The 24,859-nt window shown below is 38.7% G+C and overlaps 1 protein-coding gene across 8 annotated transcripts in view; it reads right to left on the bottom strand.

Moving 5' to 3' along the window:
• APC (APC, WNT signaling pathway regulator) overlaps positions 1-24,859 on the bottom strand; it is a 139,641-nt gene that overhangs the window by 46,116 nt on the left and 68,666 nt on the right. For all 8 annotated transcript variants that reach the window (XM_013966683.2, XM_013966685.2, XM_013966684.2 and 5 more), the window contains 3 exons: positions 21,371-21,479; positions 18,750-18,863; positions 1,111-1,194 (listed from right to left, as the gene is read on the bottom strand). In XM_013966683.2, coding sequence (XP_013822137.2) covers positions 1,111-1,194; positions 18,750-18,863; positions 21,371-21,479 — 307 coding nt within the window. The remainder of the gene's footprint in view (positions 1-1,110; positions 1,195-18,749; positions 18,864-21,370; positions 21,480-24,859) is intronic.

Here is a 24,859-nt window from a genome sequence, read left to right as displayed (position 1 = left end):
AAGTGTTCATACTATTTTGTATATCATAAACATTTAAAAATCTCAACAAGCACTTCATCATGTTTTTGGTAATTATATTTAGAATAAAGCACTAGGTTGCTGTTTCATTCTTTGCATTCTCTTCTTTTTTCCTGTATGATCTGGAATGTGAGTCTCAATCTGGCTGCACATTAGAAACTTTGCATTGATGTATCCCCAAATACTGAGCCAATTTTTCCTAGCAACAATTCTGTATTGTTCAATGTGGACTTTTAGTCAACACTTTTTGCTCTTATTGCATAGAGACAGGTCTTCCTGTAGGTGACTTAAGAAGCAAATACTTTATTTTCTCTGAGCCTCCCACATGCTGTTTTTCCCTATTCAGCAATAGTTCATTTAAGTTCCATGTAGGTTTTCCTTTTATTTGCCCATAAACAAGGTGAGAAGTGCCCAGATTCAGTGGCTATAAACAGACAGCTGAAGAGATGGCTTTTATATCCCACCCTTCTGTGCGGTGATCAAAACCAAATTTTAGCTGCAGAGCTGACAAACATGGTTTTAACCCCCCTTTTAATCCTCATATCCAGAAGCACCTACTGTAACCAATTCTGGAAACTTTCAGGACTCCACAGTGTAAAATGAGTTGCTTTGTGACCTACTAGTGCTCACTCCAGGGTCAACTCTCTACCATAATCTAAAAAATGATTTATCTGCTTTGCAGTTCTCCTAATTTTATTAATTGTCACCTTCCCTGGTATTTGTGCTTTTTCATTTTATCCTTTTACTGTCATTTTAATGAAGTTTGTAAAGTAAGCATAGATAAATGTATATGATCAATTTTTACTATGGATTACAGAAGGAGAGAGCTTATTTATAAACTCAGTAGCCAAATTATATGTAAACAGATAACTGAAGTAAGGTATCCATTTATGGCTCTTTCAGCTTTAATTGACTATACACTATGAAGAAATCTAGGTTTTTGAAATCTACTTAATTTAATGAAAAAGCTTATCAAATGTCTCAATTCTCTAGAACATCTATTTCAATGACACCGTGCTAACTGTATATATCTTCTCTTCTTAGAATAACCACCTATCACTACATCTGTAAACAAATAGACAATTTACTAACCTCTGCTTCTGTTGCTTGGGACTGTAAAAGCTGTCGTATACGAAGTATGTCCTTTTCTATTTGTTGAATTCTGGTTATTCTTCGCTAAAATAAAATAAGTAACCAAATTAGGTCTGTTTTTATTAAAAACATTAGTTCTTAATATTAATTTAACATTAACCATTCTATGGTTACCATTTAAAAGCTTAGGATTATATAAAATCATTCTTTTTTTCTATATCAAATCGTTCTTATGTGAAAATTAGATACATACATATATACATATTCATATACTGAGGACATCAGTGGATCAGTTCAACTTTTTAACATATCTAACTTTATAAAACAGATCTCTAGATTTAGGAAAACTGTACAAATGCAAGTCATGTATCTACTTGGACCATAAAGAAAGGTGAGTGCTGAAGAATTGATGCTTCTGAACTGCGGTGTTGGAGAAGACTCTTGAGAGTCCCTTGGACTGCAAGGAGATCCAATCAGTCCATCCTAAAGGAAATCAGTCCTGAATATTCACTGGAAGGACTGATGCTGAAGCTGAAACTCCAATACTTTGGCCATCTGATGCGAAGAGCCAAATCACTGGAAAAGACCCTGATGCTGGGAAAGATTAAAGGCAGAAGGAGAAGGGGACGACAGAGGATAAGATATGGTTAGAAGGTATCATGGATTTCAATGGACATGAGTTTGAGCAAACTCAGGGAGATAGTGAAGGACAGGAAAGCCTGGCATGCCGCAGTTCAGAGTAGCAAAGAGTTGGACATGACTGAGCAACTGAACGACAAATGATACATAACAGTGTGAAATTGGTATTTAAAAGCTGTTCTCAAAAACTATTTCAAAAAGAAAATTACATCTGAATTTAAACTTTTATATTAATTCAGATGTCAGTACAGTAAAATGGGTTTATATAAAGTATGGCATCCTGTAAAGAGAAAGAGCATCTGATTTTTTTTAAGAAGCAACAGTATGTAAAAAATAATAATATTCCTTCCTGTTACAGGTCAGCAGTACCTTTCAGAGTTAGCTCTCCCAAATACTTACTGCAGCTAAACATTATTCCCAACACTAAAAATCACAATGATGGTAAGAGTTACTGCTTCCCCCATATACTGAGATCTTCAAGTGAACACAAAGCAGTAACTACAGATCAAACGATGTGGAAATGAAAAATGTGGGAAATGTTTTCAAGTATACATGTTTTAAAAATAAGTACTGCTGATATTGTATCATCTTCTGCCATAATTCCATAGTTGACATTGTAACATTGGTATAAAAAACTGTATTGTAAGGGTAATTGTTTCAATGAGGAAAAAGTGTCAGAAACTAGATGGAGTCATTTCCAAACTTTTTATGATTATGTACCCATCAATGAAAGACTTTTGTGCACGTATACTTCAATAGATAATTAAAGTATTATAATGAACAGCTTTAAGTATATACAGCTAAAAAACACAAACTTACCCTTTGATCAAACATAGTTCTGTTTAAATACAATGTCCTTATGATTTTGTTGCCATAGCAGGAATTATTGTTGCTGCTTCATTATGATAAACAAACATGGAAAAGCTCAAAAAATTTGTGCTCACCGAAAAAGAAAACTTCCTCCCTCTGTCCCTCCTTTGTAACACTACAACTATGCTGATTTTCTATCATGATTCTGAAAATAGTGAACTTAAGGTAAATAATATTCTCTAATTAAGACATTTTACCATGTCCAATTTTCACCATGAAAATATGCTGAAGGACTTCTGGTAGCTCTCTAAAGATTCTGCAGAGATGCGTGATCACTTCTACATCAGATACTAAATACATTCTGGTGTTACAGAAACAACAAATCTATCTACACTTACTACTTTCATAATATTTCATTGTTTTCCTCTCTTTATATAACCAGCTCCCCCTCACCAATCAAGTCCCAAGTCAAAATTTTTAATATTTAGAGGATGAAAACAAGAAAACATATCTAACATTCCTCTTCACAGAACTATATTTCTGATTGCTATTAGGTCACTAAACCCTGTAATCCAGTCATCAGCTTGATGACTGCTTCCACAATAACCTGTGTGCTTTTGTTACTCAACATAAAATGAAAGAAGCCAGTAGCATTTCTTTCCATTCTCTATATGACAATCTTGAATATTTATGAAATTTAATTAAATGCAAAATGCTTACTTGTTCAGGCATACAGAGAGGTCTGACTTTTGAAAAACTGGTATAAAAATTATATAGTCATATAGTTTGATATATATATTGAAATTGCATTTAGAATCAAACTCCAAACCCACGGGAGACACTCAGAGGGCTCAAACGAACTTTATGTGCACCAGGACCAAGAGACCCCACAGAGACTGAGAAGGAACTGTGCGTGAGTATCTCCTGTGAACATACGGGTCAGCAGTGACCTGCCTCAGAGGCAGAGGCTCTGGGTGCAGCAGACTGGGGTATCGCATAAGCCCTCTTGGAGGAGGCCGCCGTTAACCCCACCACAGAGCAGCCAGAACTTACATAGGACTGGGGAAACAAGACTCCTGGAGGAAACAAACAGAACCTTGTGTGCACCAGGACCAAAGAGAAAGGAGATTGACCCAGACTTGCCCGTGAGTGTCCAGGAGTCTCCAGTGGAGGCGTGGGACAGTGGTGGCCTGCTGCAGGGCTGGGGGACTGAGCGTAGCAGGGCCTGCACGGGATCTTTGGAAGGAGGTCACCATTAACTTCATCACCTCAACCACAGTCTGCTGCTAAGTCACTTCAGTCGTGTCCGACTCTGTGTGACCCCATAGACGGCAGCCCATGAGGCTCCCCCGTCCCTGGGATTCTCCAGGCAAGAACACTGGAGTGGGTTGCCATTTCCTTCTCCAATGCATGAAAGTGAAAAGTGAAAGGGAAGTCGCTCAGTCGTGTCCAACTCTTCGCGACCTCATGGACTGCAGCCTACCAGGCTCCTCCATCCATGGGATTTTCCAGGCAAGAGTACTGGAGTGGGGTGCCATGGCCTTTGGCCCCAGGTATACAGCAGGGAGGGAACACAGCTCCACCCATCAACAGAAAATTGGATTAAAGATTTACTGATCCTGGCCCCGCCCCTCAGAACAAGACCCAGTTTCCCCCTCAGTCAGTCTTCCCATCAGGAAGCTTCTATAAGCCTCTTATCCTTCTCCATTAGAGAGCAGATAGACCGAAAACCACAATCACTGAAAACTAACCAGTCTGATCACATGAACCACAGCCGTGTCTAACTCAGTTAAACTATGAGCCATGCTGTGTCGGGCTGCCCAAGACAGACGGATCACGGTGTCGAGTTCCGACAAAACATGGCCTACTGGAGAAGGGAATGGCAAACCACTTCAGTATTCTTGCTTTGAGAACCCCATGAACAGTATGAAAATGCAAAAAGATAGGATACTGAAAGATGAACTCCCGGGGTTGGTAGGTGCTCACTATGCTACTGGAAATAACTCCAGAAAGACTGAAGAGATGGAGCCAAAGCAAAAACAACATCCAGTTATGTATGTGACTGGTGATGGAAGTAAAGTCCAATGCTGTAAAGAGCAATACTGCATAGCAATGTTAGGTCCACGAATCAAGGCAAATTGGAAGTGGTCAAACAGGAGATGGCCAAGAGTGAAATCAGCAAACTAAAATGGACTGGAATGGGTGAATTTAGCTCAGATGACCATTATATCTACTACTGTGGGCAGAAATCCCTTAGAAAAAATGGAATAGCCATCATAGTCAACAAAAGAGTCTGAAAGAGTACTTGATGCAGTCTCAAAAACGACAGAATAATCTGTTTGTTTCCAAGGCAAACCATTCAATATCACGGGAATCCCTGTCTATGCCCTGAGCAGTAATGCTGAAGAAGCTGAAGTTGAATGTTCTATGAAGACTTATAAGACCTTCTAGAACTAACACCCAAAAGAGATGTCCTTTTCATCACAGCAGACTGGAATGCAAGAGTAAGGAGTCAAGAAACACCTGGAGTAACAGGCAAATTTGGCCTTGGAGTACAGAATGAAGCAGGACAAAGGCTAACAGAGTTTGTTTGCACTGGTCATAGCAAATACCCTCTTCCAACAACACAAGAGAAGACTCTATATATGGATATCACGAGATGGTCAACACCAAAATCTGACTGATTATATTCTTTGCATCCAAAGATGGAGAAGCTCTATACAGTCAACAAAAACAAGACCAGGAGCTGACTGTGGCTCAGATCATGAACTCCTAATGCCAAATTCAGACTTAAACTGAAGAAAGTAAGGAAAAACCACTAGACCAATCAGATATGACCTAAATCATATCCCTTATGATTATACAGTAGAAGTGATATATAGATTCAAGGGATTAGATCTGATAGAGTGCCTGAAGAACTATGGATGCATGTTCCTGATATTGTACAGGAAGGAGGGATCAAGACTATCCCCCAAAAAAAGAAGTGCAAAAAGGCAAAATGGTTGTCTGAGGAAGCTTTACAAATAGCTGTGGAAAGAAGAGAAGTGAAAGGCAAAGGAGAAAAGGAAAGATATACCCATGTGAATGCAGAGTTCCAATGAATAGCAAGGAGAGATAAGAAAGCAATCCTCAGTGATCAGTGCAAAGAAACAGAGGAAAACAGAAAGGGAAAGACTAGAGATCTCTTCAAGAAAATTACAGATACCATGGGAACATTTCAGGCAAAGATGGGCAAAATAAAGGACAGAAATGGTATGGACCTAACAGAAGCAGAAGATATTAAGAAGAGGTGGCAAGAATACACAGAAAAACTATACAAAAAAGATCTTCATGACCCAGATAATCATGATGATATGATCACTCACCTAGAGCCAGACATCCTGGAATGCGAAGTCATGTGCGCCTTAGGAGGCATCACTATGAACAAAGCTAGTGGAGGTGATGGAATTCCAGTTGAGCTATTTCAAATCCTAAAAGATGATGCTGTGAGAGTGCTGCACTCAAAATGCCAGCAAATTTGGAATACTCGGCAGTGGCCACAGGACTGGAAAAGTTCCCCTTTCATTGCAATCCCAAAGAAAGGCAATGCTGAAGAATGCTCAAACTACTGCACAACTGTACTCATCTCACACGCTAGTAAAGTGATGCTCAAAATTCTCCAAGCCAGACTTGAACAGTATGTGAACAGTGAACTTCCAGATGTTCCAGCTGGCTTTAGACAAGGCAGAGGAACCAGATATCAAACTGCCAACATCCGTTGACTCACTGAAAAAGCAAGAGCATTCCAGAAAATCATCTAATTCTGTTTTATTGTCTATGCCAAAGCCTTTGACTGTGTGGATCACAACAAACTATGAAAAATTCTAAAAGAGATGGGAACACCAGACCACCTGACTTGCCTGTTGAGAAATCTGTATGCAGGTCAGGAAGCAACAGTTAGAACTGGACATGGAACAACAGACTGGTTCCAAATAGGGAAAGGAGTACGTCTAGGCTATATCTTGTCACCCTGTTTATTTAACTTCTATGCAGAGTACATCATGAGAAACGCTGGGCTGGATGAAGCACAAGCTGGAATCAAGTGCTGGGAGAAAGATCAATAATCTCAGATATGCAGATGACACCACCCTTATGTCAGGAAGCGAAGAAGAACTAAAGAGCCTGTCAATGAAAGTGGAAGAGGAGAGTGAAAAAGTTAGCTTTAAACTCAACATTCAGAAAATTAAGATCATGGCATCTGGTCCCATCACTTCATGGCAAATAGATGCGAAACAGTGGAAACAGTGACAGACCTTATTTTTGGGGGTTCCAAAATCACTGTAGATGGTGACTGCAGCCATGAAATAAAAGACGCTTGCTCCTTGGAAGAAAATTTCTGACCCACTTAGATAGCGTATTAAAAAGCAGAGACATCACTTTGCCAACAAAGGTCTGTCTAGTCAAAGCTATTGTTTTTCCAGTAGTCATGCATGGATGTGAGAGTGGACTATAAAGAAAGCTGAGTGCTGAAGCACAGATACGTTTGAACGGTGGTGTTGGAGAAGACTCTTGAGAGTCCCTTGGACTGCAAGGAGATCCAACCAGTCTATCCTAAAGGAAATCAGTCCTGAATATTCATTGGAAGGACTGATGTTGAAGCTGAAACTCCAACCCTTTGGCCACCTGATGCAAAGAACTGACTTACTGGAAAAGTTTTATGGAGAATATGGGCAACAGAGGATGAGACCTTTGGACAGTATCACAGACTCCTTGGACATGAATTTGAGCAAATTCTGGGAGCAAGTGAAGGACAGGGAAGCCAGGTGTGCTGCAGACCATGAGATTACAAAGAGTTGAACATGACTTAACAACTGAACAACAAGAGTTTTATGAAGAATATTATAAAACTTTTCTGAAGGGCATAAATAAGACCCAAATGAATGGAGAGATATAAAACTAAATGGCACCCCACTCCAGTACTCTTGCCTGGAAAATCCCATGGATGGAGGAGCCTGGTAGGCTGTAGTCCGTGGGGTCATGAAGAGTCGGACACTTACTGAGTGACTTCACTTTCACTTTCATGAATTGGAGAAGGAAATGGCAACCCACTCCAGTGTTCTTGCCTGAATCCCGGGGATGGTGAAGCCTGGTAGGCTGCCATCTGTGGGGTCGCACAGAGTCAAACTCGACTGAAGTGACTTAGCAGCAGCAGCAATATCTAATATTTACTTGGAATTTGCGAAATTCCAAGGGTTTTATGCATATTAACTCATTTAATCCTCACATTTTTAAATGGAATCATTTTCTACATTTTACCAATGAGAAAACTGAGGCAGAGTTTAAACAAGATCACCGTGCTGGTAAGTGACAGGTAGGAATTAGAATCCAGAGAACAACCTGTCAACCAAGATCCAATCTTCATACTGTAAAGATATACATTCTCCTTAAATTAATTTATAAATTCAATGTAATTCTAATCAAAAGTCAATAAGGTTCTTCCTTGAATAAAATAAGCTGATACTAAATTTCAAATAAAAGAGTAACAATACAGATGATAAACCCATTTTTACAAACGTAAATACGTAGGACTCATAATACAAGACTTAAAATTAATAAAATTATAGCAAATAAAACAAGTGTGGTATCAAGAGAAGCTAAAACAGACTAATGGAACAGAGTTCACAAATATTCAGCAAACACAACGTCTCATATGCCAAAAACAGCATTACTAATCCATGGGGAAACAGAAGTACATCCAATAAATGATAACGGAAAATTTAGTTAACAATATAAATGTATATCTATCTGTGAGTATCTGTATGTGTGTATATATCACTAGTGAAAGTGAAGTTGCTCAATCGTGTCTGACTCTTTGCCACCCCATGGACTGTAGCCTACCAGTCTCCTCTGTCCATGGGATTTTCCAGGCAATAGTACTGGAGTGGATTGCCATTTCCTTCTCCAGGGGATCTTCCCAACCCAAGGATCGAACCCGGGTCTCCCTCATTGTAGAGAGACGTTTAACCGTCTGAGCCACCAGGGTATTGAATAGAAATTATACTGCATATAATATAAACTAAATATATACACACATATAAAAATCATATGCACGAGTGTGTATTTAGATATATAAAAATTAGATTCCTACCTCTTAAAAGTAAAAAATGATGCTGTGTAAGTGCTGCACTCAATATGCCAGCACATTTGGAAAACTCAGCAGTGGCCACAGGACTGGAAAAGGTCCGTTTTCATTCCAATCCCAAAAGACAATGCCAAAGAATGCTCAAACTACCGCACAATTGCACTCATCTCACACGCTAGTAAAGTAATGCTCAAAATTCTCCAAGCCAGGCTTCAGCAGTATGTGAACCGTGAACTTCCAGATGTTCAAGCTAGTTTTAGAAAAGGCAGAGGAACCAGAGATCAAACTGCCAACATCACTGGATCACTGAAAAAGCAAGAGAGTTCCAGAAAAACATCTATTTCTGCTTTACTGACTATGCCAAAACCTTTGACTGTGAGGATCACAATAAACTGTGGAAAATTCTGAAAGAGATGGGAATATCAGACCACCTGACCTGCCTCTTGAGAAACCTGTATGCAGGTCAGGAAGCAACAGTTATCACTGGACATGGAAGAACAGACTGGTTCCAAATTGGGACAGCAGTATGTCAAGGCTCTATCTTGTCTCCGTGTTTATTTAACATATATGCAGAGTACATCATAAGAAACACTGGGCTGGATGAAAACAAGCTGCAATCAAGATTGCTGGGAGAAATACCAATAACCTCAGATATGCAGATGATACCACCCTTATGGCAGAAAGTAAGGAAGAACTAAAGAGCCTCTTGATGAAAATGAAAGAGGAGAGTGAAAAGGTTGGCTTAAAGCTCAACATTCAGAAAATTAAGATCATGGCATTTGGTCCCATCACTTCATGGGAAAACAGATGGGGAAACAGTGGAAACAGTAGCTGACTTTATTTTCTTGGGCTGCAACATCACTGCAGATGGTGACTGCAGCCATGAAATTAAAAGATACTTACTCCTCAGAAGGAAAGTTATGACCAACCTAGACAGCACATGTAAAGCAGAGACATCACTTTGCCAACAAAGGTCTGTCTAGTCAAGGCTATGGTTTTTCCAGTAGTCATGTATGGATGTGAGAGTTGGACTATAAAGAAAGCTGAGTGCCGAAGAATTGGTGCTTTTGAACTGTGGTGTTGGAGAAGACTCTTGAGAGTCCCTTGGACTGCAAGGAGATCCAACCAGTCCATTCTGAAGGAGATCAGCCCTGGGATTTCTTTGGAAGGAATGATGCTAAAGCTGGAACTCCAGTACTTTGGCCACCTCATGCGAAGAGTTGGCTCATTGGAAAAGACCCTGATGCTGGGAGGGATTGGGGGCAGGAGGAGAAGGGGACGACAGAGGACGAGATGGTTGGATGGCATCACCAACTCAATGAACATGAGTTTGGGTAAACTCTGGGAGTTGGTGATGGACAGGGAGGCCTGGTATGCTGCGGTTCATGGGGTTGCAAAGAGTCAGACACAACTGAGTTACTGAACTGACTGACCTCTAAAACATATATGATAGTAAATTTGAGATAAATTAAAGATCTAGTTGAAAAAGAAAACATTAGATTTACTAGAAAAAAGAATGATGGTATATTTAAAGATAGGAAAAGATGTAAAAATAGGTCGAAGAAAGCACGAATATGACAATATAATTAATTTAGCATTACAATTAAAAACTAATTTTTTGTTCTCATTAAGCTAAAGTAGGTAACAGATTTGGCAGGGAAGGGTTGTGAAATACATCATGTATTGGGTATTAAGATGAGTATTAAGCATATATTAAAATATCTCTTAAGTATATATGAATAAGATATCTAATAATATGAAAAAAACAGCAAAAAGAAAATCTAAAAGTCTAATACATACATGTAAAGATATTTAACTTCAGTTACTCATGAAAGTATAAACTAAATGACAAGATAATTGTTTCACATGCCCATTGACTGTTAATTATAAAGTTTGACTCAATTTTTGAAGGAAAAAAAAACAACAGTCAAAGGAAACAGAATTCTCATATACTCCTGGGAGGAATGTAAACTGATAAAATCAGTTTGAGTGCAATCTGGCAAACACTATTCAGAACACTCCTACCTTAGGGCCAGCAACTATACTTTCAGGTATGTTTGCTAGAGCAGAGGTCAGCAAGTTAAAGCTTGCCAGTCATGTGTGTCTATGAATTAAGTTTTATTGACACACAGCAATGCTCATTTGCTCATATACTGCTGTCTATGGTTGCTTTCTTGCTACAAAGGCAGAGTTGAGTAGTTGCAACAGACCACATGGTCCACAAAGTCTAAAATACTGACCATATAGCCCCCTAAGAAAAAGACTCTTGACCTAGAAAAACTTTTGTGCACATTTATAGGATATGGATAAGTACGTTTATCAGAGTTGTTGTAACAGTGAGAAATTATAAACAACCTAAGTATCTGTGAACCAGAAAACAGGTAAAGCTACACAGAACTATGTCATCCATGTATTTACAAAACATTACAGCAGTACAGAAGTATAAGTAACCTTCACCCTACTAATCCCCAACTCCCAGAAAAAGCTCTTATGAACAACTCGATGTACATTTATCCAACCTTTTCTTACATGCATAGAGGAGAGTAGGGAGCACCATACTAGGTGCCCAAATTTGTGCTGAACAAATAAAGAAACAAATAAACAAATAACCAAACTGTTAACGGAGATAGCTAGAGACTAATTCAAACAGGCATGGGCAAGAGTGGAGTTTGTTTCAATTTCCCCTGAATTGTTCAACAGTTATTTGCATGGGTTTTATTGGTCACCTGTATTTTCTTTTCAATAAACTGAATGATTACATCCTCTGCCCATATAAAAAGAGTTGTCTTTTTCTTATTAGTTTGTAGAATTCTTACAGTACAGGGATATTAAACCTTTCTCCCTTGATGTGCTCCCAGATGAATGCTTTTAAATTTTTACAAAGTAAATCCTCTGCCCTCCTATTGCTTTTGAGTTTCCAATCTTAATTAAGATCTCTCTTGTCCTAGTTTCTTCTATTAACTTTATTTTTTACATTTAGGTATGTAACTCACCTGTAACTGTTCATGCACAGGACGTGAGGTAGGGATCTAATTTCATTTCTGCACTACCAGACAGGGCTTCCCTGGTGGCTCAGTAGTAAAGAACCCGTCTGCCAGTGCCGGAGACGTGGGTTCCACCCCTGGGTCGGGAAGATCCCCTGGAGAAGGAAATGGCAACCCACTCCAGGATTCCTGCCTGAGAAATCCCCTGGACAGAGAAGCCTGGTGGCCTACAGTTCACGGGGTCACAAAAGAGTCGGACATGACTTAGTGACTAAAAGACAACTACCACCAAAAAGGTTCCTAGTTATTATCCATGTGTTCACTGAGTTATTTACCACTCCCCACCCCTCCGCCCCAAACCTGCAACTTTTATCATTAAAAGATTCCAGATTCCCTTCCTCTTTTTCTAGTCTCTATTCTATTTGCCTACGTCTATTCCTGTGCTATTAATATCATACTGTGATTACTGCAACACCTGTACAGTAAATTTTACCAAATGGTAAGGTAAATCCTCACTCATTATAATTTTCTTAAATACTTTTGGAAATTCTTACTTTAGAAACTTAAGAATAATTTTTCTGGGCTCTAAAAAAACTAAGATTATGACTGGAATCATATTATATTTCTCTATCAACTTTTTAAAGAAAGACATTATTAGGATATTAAAATCTTCTCACCTAGGAATCTTATTTATTTTTAACAACAGAGACATCAATGGTTTAATAGAAGGGGGTTCTTACACACCTGAAACAAGGTCCTGGAGTGATGCCCTACCACATGCAACGGACTGCAGGCAGGACACGCAGCAGGCTTCCCTCTCGGGTGGAAGGGGAGATTGCCAGTTATAGAAGGAGGTCAGGGTGGCTCATTAGTCACCAGGGAAACCAGCAGAGGGGGAAAGCCCTTCACTGCCCCAGTGATAAGCACAGTCAATAGCTGGGGCCAGGGGCAAGCGTGTGGGAAGGTCAGTCTCGTACGCAGGGTGCAGGGGAAGCAGGCACTCAGGATTTACAGACTGCAAGAGAACAGCCAGCTTGAGTGGTCTGACTACTCACTTCACTCCATACCCTGCAGGACCCTTACAATCTTAGCTGGCCTCTCTTCTGCGATATCCCTGGTGTCGCTGCAACCAGGTAACACAAACACAACGCTTCTCTACTTTCAAGGCTGCAGAGTGTGTCCTTCAGCAATTTTGTATTTCTCTTCATGTGGGTCTGTTTTTGGTATTTTAAAGTTTCCTGTCATTATGAAGAGATCCTTCTATCCAATTGCCATTTCCAAACGGTAGCCATTGCTAATAGAGAAACACTAATTCATCTTAACTCCAGCCACCTTACTGAGTTCTCTCATTAGCTAAAATACTTTCTGGCTCTTCGCCATGGCTTTTCTAGGTAGACAACTATATAATTCACTGGTCTCTTCTGGTTGGAAAATAGTGCAGTAAACAACTTGTTTTCTTTCTACCTGAATTAGTGGAACCTCCAAACAAAGTAACAGTGATGACAGCAAGCAGCAACCCATGTTAATGACTGCAATGATAATAATCTAATTATTTCTCTATTTTCTCAATCTAATGTAATGTTGGCTTCTGTTTCTGGTATATAATTATTGTTTTAAAAAACGTTCACTCTATTTTTATTTTACTTGGAATTTTTATCCATCTTTTTTGCTTGCAAAGGAGGTACCACATTTTTTTCTCATGGCCTCAGGCCTACTTGGAATTCACTTCCATGTTCATTAGCTGGCCATTCTAGTCTTACATGTTGAGTCACTCAAGCAGAGTTACAAGGGAAAGAATTACTATGGACAATTATTTTCATTATTCCCATTACCTAATTATTAACATTTGTAACAGCTGCATACTACTAATTTAATAACTACCCAAATGATGGACACTGAAATTGTCTCTCTCTGTAAGTGTCTTACAAACAGTGTTGCAATGAATATCATAAAATCTATACTTATATTCTTGCTGCTTTAAGTAGACATTCCTGGAGGACGTATTCTGAGAGTCTTACAGAATTATAGGTCAGAGGGTACAAACATTTTAACTTTGACAGGAAGTGCTACAGAGTCCTTCAGGATTGTACCAGTTTATTCTTACAACAGGCAGACAACGCTTCATATTACAGTCTCTCACAATCTCACCAGTATTACATGACACTAAACTTTAAAGCTTTTGCCAGTCTGATAGGCAGAAAATTAACCAACCAAACAATAAACGACCACCACTAACAAAAAACAACATTATTTTATGTTACTTTTCCCTAATGACTAGTGATGTTTAAGCATCTTTTCACAATTATTTATTAACCACTTGTACTTCTGTGATGGGACTACTCATACCTTTTGATTATTTTCCTCTTTGGTTGTCTTGTTTTCAATTGATTTGTAGGTGCTCCCTGTATATTAGGGATATTAACTCCTCATGTGTACTACAAATACTTCCATTTTTGCTTTGTGTACAATATTTCTTTAACCCTAACCTTAATATATTTCCAGAATAAATGAATGTTTGTTGTATTTATAAAATATGGACTAAAAATTACTGAAAATATTAACTAGCAAAAGAAGAACACTATATTCCAGAACAAAATTAAAATGAATACATCTGCACATATCTGGACAAAATGGCCAAGAAAGAACTCAAGTTAATCTGTTCTACAGTAAGCTGTCTGGAATATACTTATTTATATTTATATATTAATACAGAAATTTTCATTTTACATCTCATTTCTTAAGTACCTCTAAAACAAATCCCTGGTAGCTCAGATGTTAAAGCATCTGCCTACAATGCAGGAGACCCAGGTTTGATCTCTGGGTTGGGAAGATCCCCTGGAGAAGGAAATGGCAACCCACTCCAGTATTCTTTCCTGGAGAATCCTATGGACGGAGGAGCCTGGTGGGCTACAGTCCACGGGGTCGCAAAGAGTTGGACACAACTGAGCGACCTCACTTCACTTTACTTCACTTCTAAAACAAACACATTAACAGATATAGAAAAACATGCATACAGTATGCCATAAGTTCACATTCTAAAAACGTAAATTCCACTGGAGAAGGGAATGGCAAACCACTTCAGTGTTCTTGCCTTGAGAACCCCATGAACAGTATGAAAACACAAAATGATAGGATACTGAAAGAGGAACTCCCCAGGTCAGTAGGTGCCCAATATGCTACTGGAGGTCAGTGGAGAAATAACTCCAGAAAGAATGAAGGGATGGAGCCAAAGCAAAAACAATACCCAGTTGTGGATGTGACTGGTGATAGAAGCAAGATCCAATGCTGTAAAGAGCAATATTGCATAGGAACCTGGAATGTCAGGTCCGTGAATCAAGGCAAATTGGAAGTGGTCAAACAGGAGATGGCAAGAGTAAACGTCGACATTCTAGGAATCAGCGAACTAAAATGGACTGGAATGGGTGAATTTAACTCAGATGACCATTATATCTACTATTGCAGGAAGGAATCCCTCAGAAGAAACGGAGTAGCCATCATAGTCAACGAAAGAGCCCGAAATGCAGTACTTGGATGCAATCTCAAAAACGACAGAATCATCTCTGTTCATCTCCAAGGCAAACCATTCAATATCACAGTAATCCAAGTCTATGCCCCAACCAGTAATGCTGAAGAAGCTGAAGTTGAATGGTTCTATGAGACCTACAAGACCTTTAAGAACTAACACCCAAAAAAGATGTCCTTTTCATTCTAGGGGACTGGAATGCAAAAGTAGGAAGTCAAGAAATATCTGGAGTAACAGGCAAATTTGGCCTTGGAATGTGGAATGAAGCAGGGCAAAGGCTAATAGAGTTGTACCAAGAAAATGCACTGGTCATAGCAAATACCCTCTTCCAACAACACAAGAGAAGACTCTACACATGGACATCACCAGATGGTCAACACCGAAATCAGATTGATTATATTCTCTGCAGCAAAAGATGGAGAAGCTCTATACAGTCAACAAAAACAAGACGAGGAGCTGACTGTGGCTCAGATCATGAACTCCTTATTGCCAAATTCAGACTCAAATTGAAGAAAGTAGGGAAAACTGCTAGACCATTCAGGTATGACCTAAATCAAATCCCTTATGATTATTCAGTGGAAGTGAGAAATAGATTTAAGGGCCTAGATCTGATAGAGTGCCTGGTGAACTATGGAATGAGGTTCGTGACATTGTACAGGAGACAGGGATCAAGACCATCCCCATGGAAAAGAAATGCAAAAAGCAAAATGGCTGTCTGGAGAGGCCTTACAAATAGCTGTGAAAAGAAGAGAAGTGAAAAGCCAAGGAGAAAAGGAAAGATATAAGCATCTGAATGCAGAGTTCCAAAGAACAGCAAGAAGAGATAAGAAAGCCTTCTTCAGCGATCAGTGCAAAGAAATCGAGGAAAACAACAGAATGGGAAAGACTAGAGATCTCTTCAAGAAAATCAGAGATACCAAGGGAACATTTCATGCAAAGATGGGCTCAATAAAGGGCAGAAATTGTCTGGACCTAACAGAAGCAGAAGATATTAAGAAGAGGTGGCAAGAATACACAGAAGAACTGTACAAAAAAGATCTTCAAGACCTGGATAATCACGATGGTGTGATCACTCAACTAGAGCCAGACATACTGGAATGTGAAGTTAAGTGGGCCTTAGAAAGCATCACTACAAACAAAGCTAGTGGAGGTGATGGAATTCCAGTAGAGCTATTTCAATCCTAAAAGATGATGTTGTGAAAGCGCTGCACTCAATATGCCAGCACATTTGGAAAATTCAGCAGTGGCCACAGGACTGGAAAAGTTCCGTTTTCATTCCAATCCCAAAGAAAGGCAATGCCAAGGAATGCTCAAACTACTGCACAATTGCACTCATCTCACACGCTAGTAAAGTAATGCTCAAAATTCTCCAAGCCAGGCTTCAGCAATATGCGAACCGTGAACTTCCTGATGTTCAAGCTGGTTTTAGAAAAGGCAGAGGAAACAGACATCAAATTGCCAACATCTGCTGGATCATGGAAAAAGCAAGAGAGTTCCACAAAAACATCTATTTCTGCTTTATTGACTATGCCAAAGCCTTTGACTGTGTGGATCACAATAAACTGTGGAAAATTCTTCAAGAGATGGGAATACCAGACCACCTAACCTGCCTCTTGAGAAATCTGTATGCAGATCAGGAAGCAACATTTAGAACAGGACATTGAACAACAGACTGGTTCCAAACAGGAAAAGGAGTCCGTCAGGGCTGTATATTGTCACCCTGCTTATTTAACTTACATGCAAAGTACATCATGAGAAATGCTGGGCTGGAAGAAGCACAAGCTAGAATCAAGATTGCTGGGAGAAATATCAATAATCTCAGATATGCAGATGACACCACCCTTATGGCAGAAAGTGAAGAGGAACTAAAAAACCTCTTGATGAAAGTAAAAGAAGAGAGTGAAAAAGTTGGCTTAAAGCTCAACATTCAGAAAACAAAGATCATGGCATCTGGTCCCATCACTTCACGGGAAATAGATGGTAACAGTGGAAACAGTGTCAGACTTTATGTTTTTGGGTTCCAAAATCACTGCAGATGGTGACTGCAGCCATGAAATTAAAAGACGCTTGCTCCTTGGAAGAAAAGTTATGAGCAACCTAGATAGTATATTCAAAAGCGGAGACATTACTTTGCCAACTAAGGTCCATCTAGTCAAGGCTATGGTTTTTCCTGTGGTCATGTATGGACGTGAGAGTTGGACTGTGACGAGGGCTGAGCGCCGAAGAATTGATGGTTTTGAACTGTGGTGTTGGAGAAGACTCTTGAGAGTCCCTTGGACTGCAAGGAGATCCAACCAGTCCATTCTGAAGGAGATCAGCCCTGGGATTTCTTTGGAAGGAATGATGCTAAAGCTGGAACTCCAGTACTCTGGCCACCTAATGCAAAGAGTTGACTCACTGGAAAAGACTTTGATGCTGGGAGGGATTGGGGGCAGGAGGAGAAGGGGACGACAGAGGATGAGATGGCTGGATGGCATCACGGACTCGATGGCCGTGAGTCTGAGTGAACTCCGGGAGTTGGTGATGGACAGGGAGGCCTGGCGTGCTGCAATTCATGGGGTCGCAAAGAGTCGGACACGACTAAGCAACTGAACTGAACTGAACTGAAATTCATATAAACCAGAGTAAAATTTCTCATAGTTTTTCTATCAACAAACAAACAAAATCTCCCTGGTAACTTAAAATAATTTCATGAAAACACCAACTATTATAAACACTAAATCTGTATTAATTGTATCATATAATTTAAAGTATTTTTGGAAATTCATTATATATTCTTGATTGCATGCCACTTATATGGTGATAAATGCCTTCTCCCAATACGTAACTTATTTTTTCACCATTTTTGTTCTTTTGGCTGTGCCACTTGGCTTGTGGGGTCTTAGTTCTCTGACCACAGCTGGAACTCAGGGCCTGGCAGTACGAGCACTGAGTCCAGACTGATGGACAGACAGGAAATTCCCAAACGTGTTTTTTCCCCCTTTTCATTTTCTTTAAGGTGCCTAATGAATATAAACTCTTAATTCTAAAGTAGTAAAATTTTACCAATCTTTACAATTAGTCTAATGTCTTAAGAAATCCTTTCTTATCCCAATATTCTTTCTTTACGTAGTTGAGGGTAGAAACATGGGAATGTTCTCCATGCAATTCGTTTCTCTTCCCAATGTTTTCTTTATATGTTCCTCTCCTTGAATGAGACTTACCTTTTTTAATATTCTGGGTTTCATTATACAAACACAGAAGTAAAAATCTCAGAGGATAACTAAAATTAGCTAGCAACTAATAAGACGACCAGAATTGAATTCTTTTTCCCTCTTGTAATTTCAAGGCATAGTAGAACAGTATCAGAGAACTGAAATATGAGGGCAGAATTATGTGAATACTGGTTATGCTTCCCAGCAGCCATAGTAATTATTCTTATTTTGAACTAGTGCCAAAGTAAAGACAGACTTTAAAATATCTTTAATAATAAAACTTAACCAAAGTTAACAGAGCTGTAATTCATTAGATTCTTCACAGAGATCTAGCTATTACTGTTTCGTAGTTTCATAATAAATGTTACCTGTGCTCGTTTTTCCATATCCTGGCAAGTACCTAGCTGTTCTTCCATTGCAACTCTGATTTGCCTTGCCTCATATTCCAACTGCCTTCTGGTCATATCTGTTTGCAAGGAAAACTGAAACCACAAATAAAATGGAAATGTTAATATCTTGTGTTTATCAGTAAAAATAAAAAAGCATATAAGTATCAATAAAGAAAATGAATAAACAGATACATGTTATTATATATGAGAAAATTATTTTTTACTCTAAGAAGTCCTAAAACTTGATCAGTGTGAGGCTCAGCCTGGGTTTCTGATGTGAAGAGTTGAAACACTTTCATTTCCCCACAGTCACAAATAGTTTTAATTAAATTGTACTAGCTCTTTAAAATATATATATGTATTGGTCCAGTTAAGGTAAGCCTAATTTTAGTTACCTTACAATTCTTCTGCCCTGAAGAAGCACTACTTTGAATTATTAAAAATTGGAATATTAATGTGGACAAAATAGAAAAATCATGAATCAGGCCCATCATCCTTAAGTTGATACCTCACTTTAGGATTGTTATATACATATAGACTAAACTGAGAGAACTTTCCCACATGTAAAATGAAGAAGACAGAATAAAGAAAAGCTTTTATATAATACAATCATAAATTGCGAGATAACACAAACTTTTTGGTAAAAATATAAATATGAACCAAAGTTGAAACAAACCAAAAAAAGTACTTCTTCATGGAGTGGGTGTTAGTACATTCAAAACTTTATTAGCCCTCTAACTACAATTCCAGACACTGCGGTAACTGCTAGGTATAAAAAATGATGAAAAGAAGAAGGCAAAAAAACTTACAAAGACATGCTCCAAGGCTAAAAAAACGACCAGGCAAAATGACAGGTGACAGTTATAATGGACCAGGAAGGGAATGATCAAGTGCTGTAGATTTTCCATGCTCTATAAGTCCAATAAAAAGCTGCGTGTGGACAATTCCCTGCAAGTCCAGGGGTTAGGATTCCATGCGCTCACTGTCAAGGGCACAGGCCTGATCCCTGATCAAGAAGCGAAGACCTTACATACACACATACTCAGACACACAAAAGCTGCATCTGTATGTGTCTGACTCAGAATAGCATTCTGCAGGCCTAAGAATCCCAAACCGTGCTGTCCGGCAAGTTAGAGGAGCTTCCACCCTCTTCCCTTGCAGTATACAGACGACACACGCAGATGTGTTCCTACAGGCATGTACACATCATGTGTTGCAACACAGGTGAAACAGTCAGCATGCTGTGAGTCATGTTATAACTACACTTATCTGTCCTCCACTTCTAAAAATCCCTTGCACAAAAGGTTGAAGATGACACATTATGCTACAATAATGTGGTTTAGATCTGATGTCTTAGGCAATGCCTAGTAACCTGGTAAGTATTTCCATATGAAAGCGTTCTTAACCTGGCTTCCCAATATAAAATAAATATTTTGTGAATTTAAAAGTATTTATGAAATATAAGCAATTTACATTTGCTAATGTTGCCTAATGGTCTATAATGTCTTACATATCCTCTTAAATAAATGTGACTGACTATATGGTAAATAAACATGGGAATGATTTGACAACTGATCTTTGTTTCAGGTATTAACCAATTGCTCTTGAACTGTTTCATAGGCAACTGCATGCAGACAGCTGGACTCTAAATACTGTACATTTTAATCACCAAAGTGAATGTTAAGCAAAACACTGCTTTAACATTAAGAGCAAAGATCCCTCCAAACCCTTCTGAGCTCCTAATCCTCACACGTCAACACTCTCTATGAACTGTTCTTTCATTTGTGGTGTCTCCTGAGCCCCCAAAAGGATGTTAAGGACATTGTCAGGAAGGGAGATTCCTTCCCTCTCACAAACCTGGATAAGTTTGCGCTCAGGAGGCTGAGCACTAGTTCTAGCTCCTGCCAGACAATGCCCACGCAGGAAACTGATTAACTGTGTGTTTTGGAAAAGCTTTTTCCTTTGTTGTACTTTTTCTTTTATTATGTCCTCTCAAAACTTTATTAGAAAATGAAAAATCTAAGCTAAGAGTGGAAGATTAATTTTAATTGGCCTATTAAATTGTTTTAAAATTTATGGGTGACAGTTAAAGTCTTATTTAAAATTATTAATGTATTTCAGAAATGTTCTTATATGTATCATCCCATGAATAAAACAGTTAACTTGGAGAGGTTGGGTAGGGAGGGAGAGGCTGACAGAATTAAGTTATTTTTTACATAGTTACATTAGCAAAACAAACAACTTTTAGTGCTTGCAAAAAGCCCTAACGTCTGTGCGAACAGCTACTGTCATTTACAGTAACTAGAACAGGACTCAAGTTATCTCAAAGATACTTTCATTGCAAAAACCATCTGCCTTGAGTCCTGTAATATAGTTCAAAAAACAGACAGATGGTGATAAACATTTCTACAGAGTATCTTTGGCAATTCAACACATCTAATAAAAAACCTAGTTGAATCCTGAATCTTTTAGTTGTATCATCTTTATATACAAAATTCAATGACTATGTATTTATGTTGAAGTTGGATAAAACATATTACAGTTATAAACTTAGATATACTTTCAGATATAAAAATAAGTTATTTTGTCAAGTTACTTACATTTTCAGTTAAAGGAAGGCTGTCTATTCTTTTAGTGAGATTCTGAAGTTGAGCATAATACCAGTCTTTTTCCTTTTCTTCTTTGTCAAGGTCAGCAAGAAGCAATGATCTGTTTTTCAAAAAAAGTTAAGTTTACACAATGCTAATACAGAGCACATAACAGCAACTCTTATAAGCTATAAATGTAATGTTTTCTATTTAAAATAATATAATGAATAAGTAAGAATTTTACTAATTTGAGATTTCTGAAGGAGGGACTTATAGTCATTAAAATTTGAATATTAAAAGTTTTAAACTTTTTCAGCTAAATAAGATGGCAACCATTCTTACTAGAATATTTACATTTCAACCAAATGCTTTCTTCACACTTATTTACAGCCTAAGAATTTGATGTTGGTATACAGTAAAAAGTACAGATTTAATAAAACTCAGATCTAAGAATAAAAAGTATAATAAAGGAGCAAAGAAAAGCAGTAATTATGCAAACACTAAATCTGGAGTATAGGGAACTATTGCATGTAGCTTCCAGCTTCTTCTTGGTTAAAATAAGAAATATATTATCACTGTGTATAAGAGGAGGTTGTTCCGAGGGAGAGAAATATTTTCTTAGGCTTGGAATCTGAAGATGAGCTTGTTACATAATTTCTGACAACCCAATCAATGATGTCCTCAATAACAACCTATATCAATACTCTATATCTGATCAATATAAACAAAATGCAAAATAAAGTGTTAAGAGGAAAAAATCAATAGGTACAAGTAGCATTAAAGATCCTGCATGGCTCAGAGGGTAAAGCGTCTGCCTGCAATGTGGGAGACCTGGGTTCAATCCCTGTGTTGGGAAGATCCCCTGGAGAAGGAAATGGCAACCCACTCCAGTACTCTTGCCTGGAAAATCCCATGGACAGAGAAGCCTGGTAGACTCCAGTCCATGGGATCGCAAAGAGTCGGACACGACTGAGCGGCTTCACTGTCACAAGAAGTATATGATCTATGTCCTTTTGTGCGACTCTTTCCCTAAGCAACCACTATTACTCTTGTATTTATTTCCAGAGACATTCTATAAAAATGAAAGAATATATGTGTGTATATGTACACGTACATTTTAAAACATAAATAATAGCATATTATTATCTGTGTTGTCATAACTTTTTACCACTTAAAAGTCTATCTTGCAGATCATTCTTGTATCAGAATATAAAGAGGTCCTAATGTGTTTTTCTGCTAGCTGCAAAGATATTTATGAATCCATACAAGAATAAATAATAACTGGTTCTATGTTAGAGGGCATTTAGGGTCTTCTTTTTTTTCCATTTAGGGTCTTTCTAATCTTTTGCTATTACACATAGTGCTTCACTGAATATCTTTATATGTAACTTCACTGTACAAATATGCAAGCATGTATAGATAACAAATTCTGAGGATATGTAAATTTTTAACTTTACTGTCCTTACTAGCTATTGTACCAATTTATGCTTCTGCCACGTTTGACAATCTAAATGCTTTATCAAACTTTTAAGATCCTTTGACATTTCTAGGGTTTAAAAAATGGTATATCATTATGGACTTCCTTGTTTCTGGCCACGCTACACAGCTTGTGGGATCTTAGTTTCCAGACCACAGATAGAACCCCAGCTCGCGGCATTAGAAGTGCAGAGTCCTAACCACTGGACCAAAAGGGAATTCCCTATTACTAAGGTTTTAATTTGATTTCTTTTAGTATGGATAAGGGTAAACATTTTTCCAAGTTTAAAATCCATTTTTATTTCCTTCTCTGTGGCTTCTTCTTATTTACAGGACCTCTTCTGTGTTAAGAATGATAGTACTCTGTCAGTTATAAATGTATTTTCTCAGTTAATCACTTGAATATGAGGATATTTTTTATTACAGCTTCTGGGCTTTCTCTTACCGAGCCATTCCCCACTCTGACTCTGCTATTAACACTTTAAAATTCTATTTGACTATATTTTCTTGATGAGTATGTATGCATGTATGTGGAAAGTTTTACTGTTGCTGAACTTTCCTTTCTTTACTGAGAAGCTACTTGAAAAACAAGAAATAAGCCTTCACTTTTTGCTGTGGCAACCTCATGGGAAGGAATTCATGGGAAGAAGTCAGCTCCTGGTTACGATGTACCAACCTGAGGCAGAGGCGCTGAACAATGAGAAGCTGCCCTCTCCCTTCCATTTTTGACAACAGGAGCAGGAGAAAGCAGTGCAGAAATCCTGAAACCCTTTCACAGGCTGGGTATTACAACTAGCAAAAAAATGAGATCTGACCCTGTTTTTTAATGATCCCTGGTGAGTACCTGCAGGATCTACCAGAACTAAGGCAAGGAAACAAGGGATAGAGGGAGTGCTATTTCTTCTGACTCAGTCGTATCCGACTCTTTGCGACCCCATGAATCGCAGCACGCCAGGCCTCCCTGTCTATCACCAACTCCCAGAGTTCACCCAAACTCATGTGCATCGAGCCAGTGAGGCCACCCAGCCATCTCATCCTCTGTCGTCCCCTTCTCCTCCTGCCCCCAATCCCTCCCAGCATGAGGGAGTCAGCTCTTTCCAATGATTCAACTCTTCACATGAGGTGGCCAAAGGACTGGAGTTTCAGCTTCAGCATCAGTCTTTCCAATGAACACCCAGGACTGATCCCCTTTAGGGTGGACTGGTTGGATCTCCGTGCAGCCCAAGGGACTCTCAAGAGTCTTCTCCAACACCACAGTTCAAAAGCATCAATTCTTCGGTGCTCAGCTTTCTTCACAGTCCAACTCTCACATCCATACATGACCACTGGAAAAACCATAGCTTTGACTAAACGGACCTTTGTTGGCAAAGTAATGTCTCTGCTTTTGAATATGCTACCTAGGTTGCTCATAACTTTCCTTTCAAGGAGTAAGCATCTTTTAATTTCATGGCTGCAGTCACCATCTGCAGTGATTTTGGAGCCCAAGATAATAAAGTCTGACACTGTTTCCCCATCTATTTCCCATGAAGTGATGGGACCAGATGCCATGATCTTAGTTTTCTGAATGTTGAGCTTTAAGCCAACTTTTTTATTCTCCTCTTTCACTTTCATCAAGAGGCTTTTTAGTTCCTCTTCACTTTCTGCCATAAGGGTGGTGTCATCTGCATATCTGAGGTTATTGATATTTCTCCCGGCAATCTTGATTCCACCTTGTGCTTCTTTCAGCCCAACGTTTCTCATGATGTACTCTGCATATAAGTTAAAATAAGCAGGGTGACAACCTTTTCCTATTTGGAACCAGTCTGTTGTTCCATGTCCAGTTCTAACTGTTGCTTCCTGACCTGCATATAGGTTTCTCAAGAGGCAGGTCAGGTGGTCTATTCCCATCTCTTTAAGAATTTTCCACAGTTTATTGTGATCCACATAGTCAAAGGTTTTGGTATAGTCAACAAAGCAGAAAGAGATGTTTTTCTAGAACTCTCTCGCTTTTTCTGATTACTCTTCAATAAATTGGCTTATTTAATC

Source organism: Capra hircus, chromosome 10 (assembly GCF_001704415.2).
Source record: "Capra hircus breed San Clemente chromosome 10, ASM170441v1, whole genome shotgun sequence".
NCBI lineage: Eukaryota > Metazoa > Chordata > Mammalia > Artiodactyla > Bovidae > Capra > Capra hircus.
Note: the sequence above shows the minus strand (reverse complement) of the source record. Positions and strands in the feature narration are given on the sequence as shown.